The sequence below is a fragment of the Aquarana catesbeiana genome, linkage group LG06 (genome assembly GCF_042186555.1).
Source record: "Aquarana catesbeiana isolate 2022-GZ linkage group LG06, ASM4218655v1, whole genome shotgun sequence".
NCBI classification, from domain to species: Eukaryota; Metazoa; Chordata; class Amphibia; order Anura; family Ranidae; genus Aquarana; species Aquarana catesbeiana.
Window position 1 is genome coordinate 375358594 of NC_133329.1, and position 16945 is coordinate 375375538.

The 16945-nt window shown below is 43.8% G+C and overlaps 1 protein-coding gene across 2 annotated transcripts in view; it reads right to left on the reverse strand.

The window, feature by feature from the left end:
• ARHGAP15 (Rho GTPase activating protein 15) overlaps positions 1-16945 on the reverse strand; it is a 911406-nt gene that overhangs the window by 754518 nt on the left and 139943 nt on the right. For both annotated transcript variants that reach the window (XM_073634231.1, XM_073634232.1), the window contains exon 5: positions 13542-13606. In XM_073634231.1, coding sequence (XP_073490332.1) covers positions 13542-13606 — 65 coding nt within the window. The remainder of the gene's footprint in view (positions 1-13541; positions 13607-16945) is intronic.

Below are 16945 nucleotides of genomic sequence, written 5' to 3' on the forward strand. Positions count from 1 at the left end.
AATACTCAGTTCCTGAGTGTTTCCGAGCTTTTCCGAGGGTTTCCGAGTTCAGCCGAGCTGTCCCCGAGTATTCCCGAGGCTCTCTGGCACCCCCCATCTCTGGCCACATGCGGTATTGCATGCAATAGAAGTCAATGCGGAACAAATCCATTGACTTCTATGGGGAAACTCGCTTTGATACGCGAGTGCTTTGGATTACAAGCATTTTCCTGGAACGGATTATGCTCGTAATCCGAGGTTCCACTGTATTAAAATGTAGCTGTTAGAAGTCAGTGTAATAGAGGGCTTTAATACTTTAATATTGATTGGACCCTGGGCAAACATCTTCTTGGGCCCCCCTCCATGCAATTTCGCTCTCCACCTGCCTGCACACCATGGACTGGGGTGGTGAGAGACCAAACAATAGATAGAAAATTCCTAGGGATCCTAGAACTCCCTGGATCAGTGGCAGTGCTGGGGGGAGGGAAGGGTGTGATCAGTGGCAATGCTGATTTTTTTTTACCGATCACCACTATAAAGAGTAGTTTCAACACTGGCCACCAATGTAAAGGAGGGATTTACAGTAACCACTAAAGTAAGGGGGACCTTCACACTGGCCACTAGTGAGAATAAAAGGATTGTACCCCAAGCCCCAATGTAATGAGAAGATTTACAATGACCACCAATGTAAAGGAGATTTACACTGACCACTAATGTAATAGGAGCATTCATAGTGACCACCAATGTAAGGAGGGATTTACACTGACCACTAATGTTGGGGTACTTTCACACTGAGTTGCTGCGGCATCGGCGGTAAAGCGCCTTTGATTTTATTGGCGATTTAACGCTAGCAGCCGAAAAAAGGGTTAAAAGCATCCAAAAAGTGGCACTGCAGCACTGCCTACACCGCTCCGAAAGCGCCTCAAAGACGCTGTTTGCAGGTCTTTTTTAAGCATCCTGCCATGAGCATAATAAATAGTTTGCACTGAAAATACTGAGCACTGGTGGCTGGAGCCTATGGACCATACAGTAAGTACCAAAGGGCTACATGTGGCCATTGGGCCAAATGTTGGGTACCAAGTCTGTGGACATTTAGCAGCACCAGTCCGGCATTTCTCGCATTTGGTAAAGTGATGCTAATGTCTGGTTTAAAAAAAAAAATCAAGCATTTATTCCTAATTCAGAAAACTCCATTCTATTGTTCTCAGCCTCCTAAAGATTTCCAAAATCCTTTTTTTTTTAAATATACTCTTTATTTTATTATAAATGTATCAAAAAGAGAAGACAAGACAAGAATAGCAATCAGCATTCTGTATCAGATTTCGTATTTAAAACACTTGCTACACCCCTTCTTTTTATCCCCCCCCACAAAGAAAAAAAAACTCTCTCAACCCCTCTATCCTCCCCCTCTCTCTATACCTCCATCATTGACATATATCCATCCGATTTCTTAAACTCAATCCAGTTTCACCAAATCTTATAGTATATCTCCAGTAAGTCCTCTGCTGTGTGTATTGTTTCCTCCATGGACCTCACCTATTCCACCCTTGCTACCCACTCCTTCATCTTCGGGGCTTCTTGGGTTCTCCATAAACTTGGGATCAAACTTTTAGCTGCATTTAGGAGATTTGGGGCTAGGGCAGTGATGGCAAACCTTGGCACCCCAGATGTTTTGGAACTATATTTCCCATGGTGCTCAACTACCCTGCAGAGTGCATGAGCATCATGGGAAATGTAGTTCCAAAACATCTGGGGTGCCAAGGTTCGCCTCCACTGGGCTAGGGTATTTTTAAAATGGGAGACCGCTTTTCTTGTGTCATGGAACAAACATACCCAAGGATCTTTCTGAATCTGTTCTCCTGTTATTTGATAAATTGCCCCTATAATTCCCTCCCAGTAGGGTTGTACTTTTATGCATTCCCACCAAAGATGCGCAAAGGTCCCCGTGGCATCACAGCCCCTCCAACAGGTTGAAGGGCTCTCTGTCCCATATCTATGCGCCCTTTGGGGGGTCACATACCACCTTGCCAGTAGTTTATAACATGTTTCCATTGTCCTGACATCTCTTGCAGAGAAGCAGGCTATTCTTAATATTTTTTTCCTATGTTCCTCATTTCTAAGGGGTCCTATGTCCTCTTCCTATTTCCTAGGTAAGGATGGGTATTCATATTCTACTTCCTTAATCAGAATTTTATATATTTTAGATATACTTCGCTTTATGCTTGAGGGGGAACCAAGCAATTTCTCGATTGACCTCATGTGTCCCCTTCCCCGTAGTGGTTGTGGTAATGATTGTGTAAAATGCTGTAATTGTGTATATCTCCATTTATTTAGAGGTTTGTTTCCCCATTTGCGTGTAATTTCTGCATATCCAAATTCCTTTTTTTTTTTTTTTGCTGCTGTGATCTGGCTTTCTGTTAGAGGGTGGCTACATCTGTTCTCCATGGTCCCACAGTATGTAGGAATGTAGCCATCCTCTCTTGCTCGCTCCCGAAATGGACTATGGAATGTGTAGTATGCATAGAGCAGTGAACATGACCGCATGACAGGACCATTAAGTAGCGGATGTGTATGGATTACTTTTGAAGAAAAAGGATTTTGTTTAGTGTCAATTTAAGTATATGCAGGCACTTCTCTCTGGTATTATGCACCGGATAATGCCTTGCAAATTTTTATTAAATCCGGGAGTTAATGTTTATTTTAACCTATCAGTCACTAATATACCCTTAAAAAGTCTCCTTCACTCAATTATGAGATGATCTAAGTAGATCATAATTATCAGCAACTCTCTTTGACTGATAGTACACCAAGCTTATATGAAGATGAAAATAAAGCGCTCTTTTCAGGCTAAAATTCATCCTTTTTTCACCCCTTAGTGGTCTTATGAAACCATTTATTTCAGGTATTTTATCTTACTGCCCTCTGTGATGAGGGTCATCTCATCGCACACCCGGCTCGGAAACAAATATAGAACAAAAATGATACAATTTGCATTAGTTAGCATAATGACACAGAGTCAATTTATGACCCAGCATTATGATATCAAAAATATTATGTCATTGCATCTAATATTGTGAAATTGAGTCATTATGCAAACATTATGCAAATCCGCTCTCTATTTGTGTCCGTTAAATACAACCTTTGATAGATCAGTCCCAAGGTACATTGTCTTCTTGTATGCTGAAAGTGTATTTCAAATGAAGAGCAATAAATGTATTTGTATACTCCACATGTTAGAAAAACACATAGACCTAAAAGTTAAAACATTTTTGGTTCATTTGTTTAGCCTTTGGTATAAAAATAACCTTTTATAGCTTGCAAAATCACTTTAAATAACCTTTTTCCTAGCCTTGATTATTGAATGAAACATTTTAAAACAATAATAGTCAATGTGATTGTTATTTATGAAATCTTTATTATCTGTGCCCCTGTGTATTTGAATTTATGATCACCCGGGGTTCTTTTTTTTTTCTTTTTTTGTAGCGCTACCCCCACATGAGCTGCTTTAACCAACTGGATCTTCCCTAGAATCAGTGCTAGGCAGCCAGGTGTTCAGCACCAATTCACTCATTCTGGTTCAATAATCAGACACTAGGGCACATGTGTCAAACACAAGGCCCGTGGGCCGAATCTGACCGCCCAGGCCATTTCATGTGGTCCTCCCATCTCTCCTGTAGCTGTGGCACCGCCTTCGTCTTCACCCTTACTTTGTCTCAGCAGTAGGTAGCAAAAGAGGAAGACAAAAATCACATGTGTCATACACAAGGCCCATGGGCCGAATCCAGCCCTCCAGGCCATTTCATGTGGCCCTCACATCTCTTCTGTAGCTGCGGAACCCCCTTTGTCTCCCCCCCACCTTGTCTCAGTAGTCGGCAGCAGTCGGTAGCTGAGAGGAGGACAGAACTCCTTCACCTGATCCTGCACTTCTCCCTGCAGCCATGGAGAGGCTCGTCTTGGCCCCCTCCCGGTCTCAGCAGTCAGAAGCAAAGAGGAGGGCAGAACTCCTCCTACAGATCCAGGGCCTCTCTGTGCAGATGAAGCACCCCTCATCTCCACCTCCCCTAATCTCAACATTCACCAGACTCTGGCAGCTGACTCCAGCCTTCTTCTGGTCCTCCTCCAGACCCTGCACTTTCTGCTTCTCAGCATTGCAGTAGCATATGGTAAGGGGGCTGCACTGTGATGTAAGGGAAGGTGGGGGGCTATTGACTTCTGATGATGGGGGGGACTCTTGACATCTGATGTAAGGAGGGGTGGCATGCTCTGGAAATCTAGTCCTACAGAAACAACCGGCCCTTTGAGGGCAACCATATTGCAACCATAAAAGCTTACTGACAGAAATAGCACCAGTGGATTGGCGAAAAGCTAACGTGGTACTAATATTCAAGAATGGACCAAGATATATACCTGGAAACTATAGGCCAGTCAGTTTAAAATCAATATTTTGTAAACTAATGGAGGGGATTGTAAGGGACTATATCCAAGAATTTGCTGATAAGAATAGTATCATTAACAGTAGTCAGCAAGGATTCATGAAAAATGATTCATGCAAGACCAACCTATTAACATTCTATGAGGAAGTGAGCTATAATCTGGAAAAAGAAGGCCTGTGGATGTAGTCTATCTAGACCTCACCAAAGCATTTGATACGGTACCCCATAAACGCTTATGTAGCACTGACCCCCAAAAAAGCTGCTGATTTAATTTTCTTTGGGCTTACCATTATTATTATTTTTTTTATTATTATACAGGATTTATATAGCGCCAACAGTTTACATAGCGCTTTACAACTTGAGGGTAGACAGTACAAATACAATACACTTTAATACAGTAGGAATCAAAGGGCCCTGCTCCTTAGAGCTTACAATCTAAGAGGGAAGGTCAAGAGATACAAGAGGTAATAAATGTGGGTGATGTGCTGATTGAGAAGATAAATGTACAGTTGTTAGGTGGGGGCCAGATAGGCTTCTCTGAAGAGATGAGTTTTCAGGGATCGTCTGGATAAAGTAGGAGAAAATCGGACGGATTGGGGTAGAGCATTCCAGAGGATGGGAGAGGCTCTGGAGAAGTCCTGAAGGCAAGCATGGGATGAGGTGACAAGGGAGTTTGAGAGCAGGAGGTCTTGGGAGGAGCGAAGAGAACGATTAGGTTGGTAATTTGTGACTAGGTTAGAGATGTAGCTGGGGGCCAGGTTGTGGATGGCTTTGTAAGTTATAGTTAGTATCTTGAATTTAATTCGGTGACTGAGTGGCAGCCAATGGAGGGATTGGCAGAGGGGTGTAGCAGATGCTGAGAGGTTTGTGAGGTGGATGAGCCTGGCAGCAGCGTTCATGATGGACTGAAGTGGGGATAGCCTATTTAGAGGTAGAGGAGGGAGTTGCAGTAGTCGAGGCGGGAGATGACCAGGGAGTGGATTAGAAGTTTTGTGGTGACATTGGTTAGGAAGGGGCGTATCTTAAAGATGTTGCGGAGATTGAGGCGGCAAGTTTTGGATAGTGATAGAATGTGGGGTCGAAAGGTTAGTTCAGAGTCCAGGATTACACCTAGGACCTTGGCGTGGGGAGATGGGTTGATAGTTGAGCCGTTGATATTGACAGAGAAATCAGCGGAAGTGGCACCTGGGGGGGAAATATCATAAGCTCGGTTTTGGATAGGTTGAGTTTGAGGAAGTGATGTGACATCCAGGCTGATATGTCTGCTAGTAAGTTGGTAATGCGTGAGGAGACAGATGGAGAGAGCTGGGGGGTGGAGAGATAGATTTGTTTGTCATCAGCGTAGAGATGATATTTAAAGCCGTGGGAGGCAATCAACTGACCCAAGGAGGTGGTATAGATTGAGAAAAGGAGAGGTCCAAGAACAGAACCTTGGGGGACCCCAACGGATAAAGGAAGAGAAGAGGAGGAAGTAGAGTTGTAAATGACACTGAAGGAGCGGTGGGATAGGTAGGATGAGAACCAGCGAAGAGTACAGTCATGGAGACCAAAGGAGTGGAGTTTTTTGAGGAGGAGGGGGTGGTCCACTGTGTCAAAGGCAGCAGAGAGATCCAGGAGAAGTAGTACAGAATAGTGTCCACTGGTTTAAGCCATTAGTAGGTCATTTGAGAGTTTAAGGAGAGCAGTTTCTGTGGAGTGTTGAGGGCGAAAACCGGACTGAAGGGGATCAAGAAGTTTATTCATGGTCAGATGGTCGCTTAGTCGGTTGTAGACCAGTCTTTCAAGAAGTTTGGAGGAGAAGGAGATTAAGTAGATGGGATGTGAGTTGTTGAGATTGGTGGGGTCCAGTGAGAGCTTTTTAAGTATGGGGGTGACTAGTGCATGTTTTAGAGAGTTTGGGAAGATTCCACAAAAGAGGGAGAGGTTGAAAATGTGAGTTAGAGAGTGTAGAATCGAGTCAGAGGGTGAGCGTAGCATTTGCGAGGGAGCAGGATCCAGGGGGCAGGTGGTTAGATGAGTGTTAGATAAAAGTTTAGCAACCTCAGTAGTAGTAGCAGGGTTGAATGAGGGAAGTAATGATTGCATCTGAGGACATGGGGTGTTGCATGGGAGATGTTTTTGCTCATTGGCGATCTCCTCATGAATTGTATCAATCTTAATTTTGAAGTGATTGGCAATCTCCTGGGCAGTGAGTGAGTTGGTGGGTGGAGGCAGTGGAGGACAGAGTAGAGTGTTGAAGTTAGAGAAGAGTTGACGTGGACTGGATGAGAAGGTGTTGATGAGTGTGATAAAGTAGGTCTGTTTGGCAGTGTGAAGGCAGGAATAATATTTTAGGAGGGCAGATTTATATTGTGTGAAGTCTTCCTGGATCTTAGTCTTATGCCACAGGCGCTCAAGAGCGCGGCTACATTTTCTGAGTGTCATCTGTTTGCCAGGGTTGTAGCAGTCGGGGCCTAATTCTGCGTGTAGTGAGGGGGGGCAAGCTTGTCTAGGGAGGAAGACAGTGAGCTGTTGTAGATGAAAATATCTAGGTTGGGGCAGGACAGAGGTGAGATTTTGTCATAGAGGTGATCAGTAGCAGAGTAGAGAAGAGAAGGGTTGAGGTGGCGAAGGTTTCTACGTGTAACTGTTAGGCGGTTGGAGGGAGAAGAGGTGGAAGACAGGGAGAGAGCAAAACTAATAAGGTGGTGATCAGAGAGTGGGAGTGGATTGTTGGAAAGGTTGCACGGAGTGCACAGATAGGAGAAGACAAGGTCAAGGGTGTTGCCGTTGGAGTGGGTAGGAGCCTGTATCCATTGCTTCGAAGTTTAGAAGTAATAGTAGTGTTAGTGTTAACAGGGATGTTGAAGTCCCCGAGAATAATTGTGGGGATTTCAGAAGAGAGAAAGTACGGTAGCCAGGCAGAGAAGTCATCAAGGAAGGCTGATACTGGTCCAGGGGGCCGGATGATGACAGCAATACTTAGAGAAATGGGAGAGAATAGATGAATGTAATGTGCCTCAAAAGAGGAGAGTGTCAGAGAGACCATTACCATCTTCTCAGTGTTTGTCATAGAGGTACTTATCAATTGCTCAATTGAAACACTGGCTCCAACACTTAGTCCTTTTTCCAAGTTTTATTAAAGAAACAAAATATGCAATAGTAAGGTAGAGGGTGAAAAGGGATTCAGGTACCTTGGATCTTGCGGTTTGAGGTAATTTCTATATCCAGCGAATAGCACTTCCACAGCTGGATTCAACAACCACCGGATAGGTCTCTCTCATCGACCTAGCAGCCAATGTGATGCTCGAACATGGTCTCTGCCACAGACCTTACAATCTTGAATGAACCGATTGCTGTGCTTAACACGGTCTCTGCCACAAACCTTACAATCTTGAATGAACTGATTGCTGTGCTTGATCGCAGATGCGTCTCCGACTGAGTTCCCAGGCTCTTCTCAAGATACCAGCCTTATGCTTGGTCATCTCCTGAAGAGTCCTCCCCTGGTCACAGCAATCCCTTGCTTCTTCCCGCAGGGCAGACAGCAAAGAGACCATCCTACGGACCAGTAGGCCACTAAAACTCTGATCCTTCTTCTAGTAGCTAGGCCTTGGGTCCACCAACCTCAAGGCAGAACTTTAAGCAACAGCAGTTCCCCAGGCCAGGAGGGCCATGAGGTCAGGAAGCACCAACCTACTCCACACGGTGTCTGTTCCTTAAATACCCCTGCCCAGAATGCCCGGTGGATGAACTACTCCCACCGAATTCTTTCTGAGCAAAGAGTACTCAATATGTCCAACCAGACTGTATTTACAACATCCACCAATGCTGACAGCACCACCCATGGTCAGATGGAAATCTGCACAGTCCAGCTAAACTGGTACAGAAACCATTAAATTTAGGTAATAATAAGCTGAGCCAAACTATAGCTTCAACTAACTTAAATTTCAAAAGAATAGCGTCTGCTCTTCAGGAGCAGGGCGCTACACTTAATTGATGATAGTATATGTACCTGGATAAAAAACTGGTTACAGGGGCACGTGATAATGAGTAGCACATCTACTGAATGGTCTGGAGTTATAAGTGAGGTACCCCAGGACTAGCCTTGGGAACAATACTGTTTTGCCAGTAAGATAAGATGATATATTACACATTGTACAGGTCTAGTGTAACAGAATACATTGAACGAATATGAAAAAGGCACTGCGGTTTCAACAACTAGTACATAGAGTGAGTCACATAAGTCCTGTCCACGTTTAGAACAGGCAACTGCAATAGCATCCAATAAAAACCTGTCTTTGGCTGAGATCACGTCTGTTAAAAAGTGGTCCAAGTATTCAGACCAATCTTCTTCAGTAAGAGAAGGAAGATCGGTGTGCCATCTCTGATAGAGGACATCTAGCCTGGGTCTGTGTGCCAAATTGATCGCTAAGTAGAAGGAGGAAAGTGGTCTATCTAGGCCCTCCATCGTCAAAAGCTTCTTCAGCGAGTGAGAGGAAAGGGAGATCCCGTGGTAGGGTTGCGTATATAGATGATATAGAGGATGGGATAAATAGTTCAATCTCAATGTTTGCTGATACAAAGCTAAACAGGGCAATAACTTTACAATTGGATATAGCAACTGTACAGGAAGACCTTGATAAAACAGAAGGGTGGGCAAACATTTGGCAAATGAGGTCAATGTAGGGAAATGTAAAGCAACGCACTTGAGGGCTAAACATATGAATGCCAAGCTACATATTAGGGGGAGAACATCTGGGGGAAAAAGATCTGGTGGTTCTAGTTGATGACAGACTCAGCAATAGCACGCAATGCCAAGCTGCAGCAGGCAAGGCCAGCAGACTATTAGCATGCATTAAAAAGGTTATTTACTCAAGAGATAAAACTATAATTCTGCCATCTTGTGTATGCTGTCCAGTTCTGGCCACCAGTCCTCAGGAGGAATGTGCTGGACCTGTAGAGAATCCAGAGAAGAGCAACAAACCTAATAAGGGGACTGGAGGATCTCAGTTATGAGGAACGATTACAAACATTAAACTCATTCTCCCTGGAAAAGAGATGCTTTAACCACTTGCCTACTGGGCACGTTTACCTCCTTCCTGCCCAGGCCAATATTCAGCTTTCAGCGCTGTCGCTCTTTGAATGACAATTGCTCGGTAATGCAACACTGTAATCAAACAACATTTTTATCATTTTTTTTCCTCACAAATAGAGCTTTCTTTTGGTGGTATTTAATTACCACTGAGTCTTTTTTTTTTTGCTAAATAAATGAAAAAAACAACACACATTTTGAAAAAAAAAAACCTTTTTTCTAGTTTGTTATAAAATTGTACAAACATGTAATTTTTCTCCTTCACTGATGTGCGCTGATGAGGCTGCACTGATGGGCACTGATGGGCATTGATGGGCACTGATAGGCTGCACTGCTGGGCTCTGATTAGGCTGCACTGCTGGGCATTGATGAGGTGGCACTGATAGGCTGCACTGATGGGCTCTGATGAGGTGGCACTGATAGGCTGCACTGATGGGCACTAATAGGTGGCACTGATGGGCACCGATAGGCAGCACTGATAGGGGGCACTGATGGGCAATGATAGGCAGCACTGATGGGCACTGGTAGGTGGCACTGATAGGTAAATGAATGAATGAATGAATGATTTGTAAAGCGCAGCAAATGCGAACTGAACCGCCTCAAGGCGCTAACTGATGAGAAGGCACTAATGGGCACTGACTGGCAGCACTTATGGGCACTGATTGGCAGCAATGGTGGGCACTGATTGGCAGCACAGTGGTCACTGTTGGGACTGCACTGATAATCAGGACACTGTATAATGTACATGCCCCTTTTACACAAGCCAGTTATCGGCTCTCTTCTCTTCTCCTCATGTTGTCAGAATGAGGCAAGGAATGCCGATAACCAGCTTCTGTTTACATCGTTATCAGCTGTGATTGGACACAGCTGATCACATGGTAAAGAGCCGCTGACTGGCTCTTTACCTCAATCTGTGATCAGCAGTGTGCAAAGGACACTGCGATTACAGAGCATGGAGCCCGCACACCACAGTGGGTGCAAGATGGGGAGCGCGATCACGGGAGGCCGTCATATGACACCCTACTAAAACTGCCTGGCCGTACTGTAGCCCTCATTCGGCTATAGCGTGGTCTATAGCGTGGTCAGCAAGTGGTTAAGAGGGGTTATGATAGGGATATACAAATATCTTAATGGTAATTCCAACATTGGGAGAAGACTATTCAGTCTCTGGTCACCCAGAAAAAAAAAATGACAAAGATGAGCAGTTGGGTATGAGCTTTGTTCTCATTGCTGACAATGATGGGGACATATAGGGACACATGAATCTTGTTGACTCCAAAGTGACACTCTTCTTTGCCCATGTAGGGTGTGTTCTCCACCTCTCACAGGCACATAGGGGGTCCACGAAGCAGAGTGTACTGTGCAGGATGTCGGGCACTGCCAGCTCCTCTGACAGCTGTCAGGATAGAGTTTTCACCATGCTGGCATGAGCTCCATGAACTGCATACACATCCACACAACTCTGAAGTGGTCTCATCCACCACCTACGCTGAATATCAAGAATTTTACATGTAAGTGTGCTTTTTTTTATCGTTTAATAAATTTATATTTATATAAAACAAAGATCCTGCGCTGCTAATTCTTTTTTGTTGCTTGAATTCTTCCAGAGAGTCTAATACAGGAGGTGTGTTACTGGCCAGATCACCAGGTGAAAACAGAGGAATTAAGCCTAAAAAAAAAGAAAATGAATGCAGCCACCACATCTAATGATTGGTAACTTGCAATATATTACAATTTTGGTTTTGGGTTTAATGCCGTTATAACCGAAACACCTACAGACTGCAAACAGACTAGCTTAGCTAAGTACGGTACCCTGTAAATCCAGTCTTACGTCCTTTAAGAATATTAGATAATATGCTCATCAATATGTTCCTCTCCTAATTTATATTGAACTACCTGTAATGTGCTACAATCACCATGTCCAATAATTAACCGATAAAACCAAAAGCACATGCTGTTTACAAAAACTTTTCATAGCATAATACGAAGATTTGTGTTTACCTTTAATCATTTCACTCTTTGTTAGATGATTATATATTCTGCTGCAAGAAAACCTACCATGCAGTATAAAACATGAATAATGATGGGTAAACCTTTGCTGTAATCCATACAAGAAACACTAGATGGCAGTATATTAGAGAAGCAACGAAGAGACTCGGTCCTTTGGGAACAGTTTCAAATGATAAAACTCCTAACTGATAACCAGACACAGAAAGTCTACACTCTTCCAATAAAAGCTTAAAGTGTATTTCTACCTTTGCAGCCAAATTGGGATAACACCTACTTTGTATTTGTTACATGGTCAGTTCACATAGCGCAACTTCAAACAAATGTTTAAAATGTGTTGTTTACTTCTTTATTTGCTAAAATATGCGATAAAAACCTTACTTAAATTTCCCCTTTCTATGTAATGTTAAAGCGGAGTTCCTCCAATTTTTATTTTTATTTTTTTAAAGCCAGCAGCTACAAATACTGCAGCTGCTGACTTTTAAAATATGGACACTTACCTGTCCAGGGTTCCCACGATGTCGGCACCCGAAGCCGATCCATCCCTCGGCTCTCGGGTGGAGGCGCCACCATCTTCGGTAAGGGAAACAGCCTGGTTCCCTACTGTGCATGCGCGAGTCACGCTGTGCGATCCCACTGGTCCCTCCTGTCTTCTGGGACCTGTGTGTCGGAGGAGGCGCCAGACATGGCATAGATATCCGCGGATACTCTGGCTATCTATGCCCAGAAGTAGGAGCAAATACCTGGATAAGACAGGTATCCGCTCCCCCCTGAAAGGTGCCAAATGTGACACCGGAGGGGGGGGATTCCAAAAAGCAGAATTTCCATTTTTGGGTGGAACTCTGCTTTAAGGATAAGCCTGTAGTTAACCCTGTCTGTGCTGTGCTGGCAGATCTTCATTATCAGATGCATACTAAATATGCACACTGTCTGTCCTAACGAAGGGTTAAAGATCTCAAGGTTTGGGTAGTACACTGTATGTTAATGCACATTTTTTTATTTATATTTTATTATTATTATCATAGAGGATCTATATAGCGACAACAGTTTGCACAGCACTTTTGCAATATAAAGGGAGACAATACAATTTCAAATACATTTCAATACAGAAGGAATAGGAGGGCCGCCTCACAGAGCTTACCAGAATAGAGGGGGGCTGGGGGGGGGGGATCCTGTAGCACAGAAGGTTTATTACCTTAATGGTTAGCAAGGTAAAAAAACTTAAAGCGGAGTTCCGCCGATTTTTTTTTTTAAAGTCAGCAGCTAGAAATACTGCAGCTGCTGACTTTTAAAATTTGGACACTTACCTATCCAAGGCGCCCGCGATATCGGCACCCGAAGCCGATCTGTCCCTCAGCTCTCGGGTGCTGCCGCCGCCATCTTCGGTGAGGGAATCAGGAAGTGAAGCCGTGTGGCTTCACTTCCTGGTTCCCTACTGCGCATGTGCGACTCACGCTGCGCGTTCCCACTGGTCCCTGCTGTCTCCTGGGACCCGTATGTCTCCCAGAAGACAGTGGGGGGGGGGGGGAGGGAAGTGGCGTAGATACCCACGGGTGGCTCGGGTATCTATGCCCGGAAGTGGGAACAAAATACCTGTATTAGACAGGTATCTGCTCCCCCCCCCCCGAAAGGTGCCAAATGTGACACCGGAGGGGGGGAGGATTCCAAAAAGCAGAAGTTCCATTTTTGTGTGGAACTCCGCTTTAAAGCTTTAGAACCACTTTAAAATTTGGATAAATAACTCCCAAATATTCAAACATTTTTGGACCAGGGTGGTTGGTGCACTTTTTTATTTAAAAAATGCCCCTAAATTGTCTCCTTTGTGTACTGTTCAGCAAATTATTCTGAACAATTCAAGCTGCCTATAGAGTACTATGTGTAAACCTGCTCCAAAGCAACAGCCGAAAAGTTTAGACATTTATATTCTTTGGGGTAAATTGTGTGAATGGGAACGCATAACAAAACATATTGTTGGAATTTCTCAAGTATAATTGTAACGATAGAATATACTTAAATTAGTGACAAAATAATTTATGAGACACACACATTACCTCAATTTCTTGCCTTTGTCCGCTATCTTGGTTTTATTTAAGACACCTTCTTTATTTTGGCTTACCTGTTAATACAAGGATAGCATTAAAATAAAGATTTAAACCACAAGTGCAGGTACATATAGAAAAATGCTCACTATGGCAGCTTTTATTGTGACAGCTCTCTATGTCATAAGCATCAAGTAGATATTAAAGTGATTGTAAACTCTTTTTTTTTTTTAAATAAAAAACAGTGCGGCCCTTAACTTCCTCTTCTTGGTTCCCCCGCTGGCGCTCTTGGCTCCTCCTCTTCTCGGTGTGCTACCATAGGAAGCTACTTCCTAAGGTGGCACACCTTGCAGGCTCAGTCCCGAGCCAAGCTGCCTGTGTTCATAGACACACATAGCACAGCTCGACCTTGTCCCCTCCTCCCCGCTCCCTCGTCACAAGATTTGATGGACAGCAGCCGGCTGCCGCTGCCTCAGCAAAGTCTGTGAGACTGGGAAATGAGAGGAGAAAGCCACTGCAGATAGGCACAGCACTAGATCGAGTAGGGAAAAGACAGAGAGATCCCTAATGCAGCACATCCATGGAGTCCCATGATGTTAAGAGTGGCAACCTCAGCCTGGGCTTCCACCAGGCCATGCCTGCAACACGTTTCGCTCTGCCCCCTGGAGCTTAGGCATGGGAAATGACTAAGTCCTCATGACTAAGCTCCAGGGGGTGGAGCAAAATGCATTGGGGGCATGGCCTGGTAGGAGCCCAGGCTGAGGTTGCCACTCTTACCATCAGAGGACTCCATAGATGTGCGGCATTCGGGATCTCTCCCTCCTTTCCCTTCAGCGATCGCAGGAGCTGGGATGAGCTCCATCCATCGCCGGCACTCCCGCAATGGATGCAGAGTTACTTGTGCTATTCCCCATGTTGACCGAGCCTGAGCGGCACACTGATCTTTCGTGGGTCACTGGATCGAGTAAGTGCTTATGGTTAAGATGGCCACTATTGCTCTGAGACCAGAAGTTGGCTTGCGCTCCAGGGATGGGATGTAATGTATCAGCTTGGAAACACTGCCTCAACTAGTTTAGATTGTTCAGATACGTTTTCAGACCAAACTAGTTGAAGCAGTGTTCCCCAGCCAATACGTTACATCCCATCCCTGATGTGCAAGCTGGCTTCTGATTTTGGGGCGGCAGACATCTTAACTATAATTGCTGTATGTACATGGTGCTGGTCCTTAGGCACATACACATGTGAGTGTGGTGTAATTGTAAGGTTTTATATGGTGTAATAACGTTGGCTGTTTTGCGCAGTTAATCTTTTCCCTGATACTGTTTTTTGAGTGGCAGTGTACGGCTTGGAAGGAGTTGCATCCTGGTACATGTGCATGGTCAAGTTGGTAACAAGATACACAATGGGTCCAACCAAAAAAGCGCAGTGAGATAGAAGGTCCATCCATTGTGATGAGTGTACATCCATGTGGGGTCACCTGGAGAACCTGGAAGTGGTCACGTGTTTATCTGGTACTAATTTTCATTCTATTATAGGCCTGGTATTCTGCCTTTTGGTGCTTTTGGAGTCTCCTATTGAAGCCAGTGTTTTTTTACCACTACTAGAACTTCATGACATTACAGTAGTTGGGTAGGTATATTTTCTGTTTTTTACTCATATACAAATATATATATACATACATATACAATTTGTTGAGGCTAACCCCTATAGATTTGGTTCCTATACAAGATCAAGTGTTCTTTTTCCATTCTCTACAGCGATATCAGTCGCTTTGGGATATACGCGGGGACTTTCTAGGGGCCTTTCTGGGGCACCCTTTATGAGTGACTCCCTGTTCGGTTTTTGAATCGCTCACGTGCAGTCATCTCCTCCTGGACCGAAATGGGCGGGCCTGTAGCCGCAGCATGTTCCAAGCATTTTTAATTTGGTTGCAAGATATTTTTGAGTGTTTATGCAATCTGTATGGTTAGTGCACACACAATTGAGAAATTCAACATTTTGATATTTTGCTTGTTTATTTAATTTTTTCAATGGATATATCCTTATATATACCCTTTATCAATTGTAGACGTATTCACGTCCTGTTGTAACTACCTATCCCTGAAGAAGAGAACCGATATCGCAGACTTGAAACGCGTTAGTATTCTCTGTTGCTCCTATTTTCAACAGACTAATGGTTGTTGTCAACTGTTGTGTTTTTGAATATTTCCATATCCGCATCCTGCATATTCTATGTATTGTACATGTTACTTTTTAACTTTATTCTATTAAAAACATTATATATTTTTTCAATACTGTCTTACTGATTAGATGTACACTACCCTTTCAAAGTCCAATTCAAAGAAAAACCTTCTTTAACTATTTAGTCCAGGTATTGGGGTAGGGGGCCGGTTAGTTTAATCTCCTTGACAATCAGCACCATTTAGAACAAACTGGTACTAATAGCACCAGCACCTGTTCACTAACCTTTTGATTTTTAATCAACTATTATTTGAATGGGACTTATTGCTACAGTGGACATTAGTTGTATTTTCTGGTGCTGCTCATTTATTATTATTTTTGTTGCACTTTTACATGTAGTAAACTGTTTAGTAATCTTGATGCCCATTTTTGCCAGTGTAGTCTATATACAGATTTATAGGGTTCACGAATGTGAAAGTTAGACACATTTTGAAGACAGCACCAACCATAATCACATTATTCCGTGTCCCACAATTTTTTTTTTTTTGCCTGTGGTGCAGAGATTTCATTGTTATGTGTGCATGGCCACATATGATAAGGGAGCTCTCAACAATGTCTGGGAATTCCGGGAGCAATGACATCACCCATAGGGTCCCATGGCCCATCCATTGTCGGCGGTCCCCCCTCTCCCCTGCAGCCACCGCTCACTGACAAAGGGGAGCCAGAGCTGCGGATCACATGATTGGACTGGACTTAAAAAAGGTTAGTATACAGATCTTTTTTACACAGGTTAAGGAGGCTAAGTAGCAAGAGGAAACATTTTTGAGTATATTTAGTGTTAACAAATGGCCACTGCCCCCAACTATAACTGGCTTTTGCAGCAAAAAGCACATGGAAGGGTAACTCATGTCAAGCAAAACTAAAGAAAAGTCCCAGCTTAACTTACCGACCAGCCTGCAACCAAGCAAATTATCCTGTCTAATAGTATGCATTAAAAACAGGGGTTTGGTTTGCACACATTTGCAAATACATGCGTAAGCTGCCTATTCATTGTAATTCATGTGCTCCTACTATGGAGGCTCTCAAAATTTAGAGTTAGGACTGCAGATAATACTGGGGTACCATGAAGGGGCTCTGCAGCTTACGCATGCATTTTCAAATGTGTGCAAACAAAACCCCTGTTTTATCGCATACTGTTATGCCCCGTACACACGATCGGACTTTCAAACAACAAA